The sequence below is a fragment of the Mandrillus leucophaeus genome, unplaced genomic scaffold (assembly GCF_000951045.1).
Source record: "Mandrillus leucophaeus isolate KB7577 unplaced genomic scaffold, Mleu.le_1.0 Scaffold291, whole genome shotgun sequence".
Lineage (NCBI taxonomy): Eukaryota > Metazoa > Chordata > Mammalia > Primates > Cercopithecidae > Mandrillus > Mandrillus leucophaeus.
This window is the reverse complement of record NW_012103043.1, coordinates 912,516-916,705: the sequence shown is the minus strand read 5'-3', so window position 1 is coordinate 916,705 and position 4,190 is coordinate 912,516. Positions and strand designations below refer to the sequence as shown.

The 4,190-nt window shown below is 60.5% G+C and overlaps 1 protein-coding gene across 1 annotated transcript in view; it reads right to left on the bottom strand.

Moving 5' to 3' along the window:
* The window catches only part of TBX1 (T-box 1), a gene marked incomplete at its 5' end in the record, with an annotated part of 29,145 nt that overhangs the window by 18,950 nt on the left and 6,005 nt on the right, over positions 1-4,190 (bottom strand). Inside the window, 4 exons of the mRNA XM_011986071.1 lie at positions 63-130; positions 769-924; positions 1,552-1,723; positions 2,534-2,635. Coding sequence (XP_011841461.1) covers positions 63-130; positions 769-924; positions 1,552-1,723; positions 2,534-2,635 — 498 coding nt within the window. The remainder of the gene's footprint in view (positions 1-62; positions 131-768; positions 925-1,551; positions 1,724-2,533; positions 2,636-4,190) is intronic.

The following is a 4,190-nucleotide window of genomic DNA, read 5'->3' as shown; positions in this document are numbered from 1 at the left end:
GCGGTCAGGGCGGCGCCTGCGCCAGGCGCCCAGCGCTCTCTCTCTCTGGGGAGGACACTCACCAGTCCTCAGGGTCGCAGTCCCGGAAGCCTTTGGCGAAGGGATTGCTGGCAATCTTGAGCTGCGTGATCTGCAGGGAGGTGGGTGAGAGCAAGCCGCTGGAGCCCTGCAGCCTGGGCCACCCGACCTCGGCGGAGGATAGGGGAGTGTTAGGAGAAGAGCACCAAGGGCCTCTCTGCTGCCCCGACAAGCAGCAGCCCACATCTGCCTCTCCTCTACGGAGCTGGTGCTCCCTCCTGCAGGGGGCGGGGGTCTGAGGAACCTCCTCTCTCACTAGGGAACCCCTCTCTGGTGTCCCCCAAGTGGATGGGGATGGAGACCCTATGCCCCTGACTGGGACGGGAATGTGGTCACCGCCCCCCTCCCTGTGCAGCGCGGTGCGGGGCGGGGGGAACAGAGCGGGTTCCCTAGGAATCTGGGTACACCTCAGATCAGGCCCCTGATGGGGAGTTTCCGGAATGGTTCGGAAAACAAACTTTCAGGACAGTTGCCGCTGGAGGTCAAGCTGATAGGAGGCTGGGCCAGCCAGCCTCTGGAGGGAGGGGGCTGCTTGAGGCCCTTGGGAGTGGGGCTCCAGTTGGGTTGGGCTCCACTGGGACCACAGCCTGCAGGTCTAAGCGAACCTACTGTCCCCAAACGGCAACTGAAAATTACACCCGCTTCCCCAGAGGCATTGAATCTGCTCAGGTCCTCCCCGCAGGCCCTCACCCGATGGTTCTGGTAGGCAGTGACTGCCGTGAATCGCGTCTCCTCAAACACAAAGGTTTTAAAGTTCTCCTCGGCATATTTCTCGCTATCTTTGCGCGGGTCCACATAGACGACGTGGAAGCGGGGCTGGTATCTGTGCATGGAATTCAGAATAATCTGGAAGACAAGGTGGGGAATCAGCTCTAGTGGTGGGGCTGGGCTGAGGATCTGGGGTGGGAGCCAAGAAACGGGCTGAGGTCTGAGTTGGCAATGAGTTTCCTGGATAAGTTGGGCAAAACCCTTAATTCCAAGATGAGGCTGGGTCACTGGGCCAAGAGGAGGCTGTGACCCACTGGCAACTGCCAGGAATGAGCTCCAAGCGGCAAAAGATCTGGGTTTAGGTTCTGTGGTGCCTGCCCAGCGGCCTCGCTGCCCTGGACTCCATAAAGCCTTTCCCCAGCCCCCTTGCACGGCCCCATCCTTTCCATTAAAAAAGGTTCCCGCATAAAATCAGGAGTGGGGTGAGAGAAGGAGGGCGACCCCTCTCCCAGGGCCCAGGTCCACTAGGCTGTGTGACCCCTGACCAGAGGCTGCTCTCCTCATTGGCACGCCAGTGCTGCCCAAGCTCTGCCTCAGCCTCTGGCCTCGCAGGGACTCTAAAGGGCCTCCTCAGGGGCAGCCCAGAGCCTCCTGGAGACAGCCGAGGGCCTGGGGACTCTATAGGCCTCTTAGGGACAGGCGGGTGCCTGGGGACACGAGGCCTTGCTTGTGGGACACCGGGAGCCTGGGGAGGCGGTCGCTCACGTGGCCGTTGTCGTCCAGTAGGTTGTTGGTCAGCTTGAGCTTGTCGAAGGACACGATTTGCTTCATCCACTGTGCGCCCTTGGCAGGCGAGTCGGGGTGGTAGTGCACGCGGCCTGGCGTGGCAGGGTCAGCCTTCCCTGCCACCAGCCAAGAGGAGCTGTGGAAGGCGTACCTGGAGCGGCACGGGGCAGGGTTGTGCATGTGGAGGTGAACCCAGAGGGCCTTGACCGCTGTGCTGGATGAACCCTAAAAATGCCTCTGAGAAGTTTCCCCGCCTGTGAGATTGAACCCTCTGCTGCCACACATGCTGGGAGCTTTTCCGAGGGAGCCTATGGACTAAACAGAGAACTTCCACCCACCCCAACACTCAAAACAATTAAGGAACTGGACACCCCGTGGGGCACTGAGCGCTCCCACCATCTCATTTCGCTGGATGCGGGTCCTCCCGCCCGGTGCCGCTGCGGTGGGAGCCCACACTTGGTCTTGCCGGGCCTCAGGCACAGGGCAGTGCTCATTCTCTTTATTAATTGCTGTTAATTGTCCAGGCAGCTGAGGCCCGCCCTGCATAATCTCTCCCGGCCACCCCACCTTTCCGGCCCAGCTCCAGGACCCAGAGTTCCCTGGGGATGGGGGAAGGGAACTAGGCACTCAGGCCGGCCTCCTGGGAGACGGAGACTTTAAGAAGTCCGGGGCTGGGTACTTGAGTGACCACCCTAGGGCCACACCAGCCCAGGGGCGCAAGAGCTGTCTGCAGCCTGCGGCTCAAGGGGCTCCCAGAGGCGGGTTCTGAGAGCACATGGAGTGGGATTGTCGGTCTGGGGTCAGATGGAAGTGGAGGAGGGAGCGGGTTGATCGGGCAGCATCGCAGGTGCCTGAAGAGTTTCATGGTGCAGACGACCCTTGGAGTTGGGTCACCAGGCAGAGACCTGCCACTTTCCAGGGTGCCCTCCCAGGTCCCTTACGCTCACAACCGCTCGCTCACCGGTAGCGCTTATCATCCACCGGCACAAAGTCCATGAGCAGCATATAGTCGGCCATGGGATCCATGCCGAAGAGCTTCACTTGGAAGGTGGGGAACATCCGCCTGGGGGTGATGAGGCCTCGGGTCACCCCAGCTGGTGGAAGGCAGCCCCCCTTAACCTGCCTGGGGCTAGCAGCCCCTCTGCTTGGCCCTTCCCTCCAGCCTCTGGGGGCTGCTGTGTCATCCCAACCCTTGGGCTCCATCTCTCCTGGCTTAGCTGCTCTAATCTGAGCAGGCCCCTACTCAACTGGGAGCTCGGCACAGCAGTGGAGCTTCCTGGGCCGTTCCTGGACACAGAAATGGCAGACCCAGCGCTGGAGACCCCACCTTCGGCAACCTTGGACTGCATAAAGCCGACCTCGCCCTTGCTGACTTTTTGGCCTCTTGGTCCCAGAATCGGCGGGCAGCAGGGTGCCTAACATGCGCCCTTAGCAGAGCCTCCCCAAACTGATGAAAGCAGCTCCCGGCTCCAACAAAGTGAAACCGGGTAGTCCCGTGTGATTTCCAGGCGTACTCACTGCCCTTTTAGCTGGGTCTTCGGCTGTTACCCAATCCCCTCAGTGAGGCGAGGGCCCAGAGCCCTCACTCCCCTGACACTCAGGGCCCCACTCTATCATGGCCCCATGAAAGAGTCTCCCCACCTTCCTCAGGGCACAGGCAAGCTTCTGCTCCCCTTAAGACACATAACCCCAAGACGCAGCTACCCAGGGTGGACTCAGCTTATGTCTTTCCCATTCCTCAAATCTCCCCCGCTTTGGACCCTGGCTCAGTAACCGATCAGGGCTCTTGAAAGGACATTCTGTGGTACCTGGACGGGTGTAGGCCATGGGCAGCCCCCACATGATGGCGCAGGAGTAGTGGCCATGGGGCCCTTCAGGACAACACAAGGATTGGCCCTCACTTGCCCTCCCCACTGCCTCCCCTCACAAGCAACTCCCTGCAGAAGCCTCTGAACGTAGGTTCCCAGGTGAAGCCCAGCACGGACAAGGCCCTTGCTGGGCTGGCCTGAGCCAGAGGCTGTGCTGCCGCTGTCCTCAGGAGGGCCTGTGTGCCTGGGGACAGCAAGGAGGGCCTGGAAAAAAACCCACAGAGCTGGAGCGGAGCACAGGCCCAGGTTCCTCAGGAAGGACGCCGGCAGCAGGGAAACAGAAACTACGAGAAGGCTTTGCAAACAGGCCCTGAGCTCCCCTTGGCTGTTCGAACTCCGAGCTGGTGTGTACATTTAGACACAGCCCGGCACCCGCCTTTGTCTAATGCTCAAATCGGGTGCATCTGCAAAACTTGTTCCCCTTCTCTCTTGGTCTTTAAAACAAATACAGGCCGGTTGGAAGGTGACGGGCCGCTGGCTACAGAGCCAGGCCTCACAACTATGGGGATCTAGGCTGAAGGAAACTGGGTAGCAACTTCCACGGAACAGTGCACGCTGTTTTTAAGGGCAATCTTCTCCTGAAAGTGTTCAGAGAGCTGCCTGGCTGCTGCTCTATTATCTTCCCCGCACAGACTGAACTGCAGAACCGAACTAGCGTTTCCTTGAGGTGGGATTTACTAGGAGTCGGCCCGGCGGCGAGGTCCCCTGGACGTCGCTGCCTGTCCCCAGCCGGGTGCGTTCCAAGCTGGG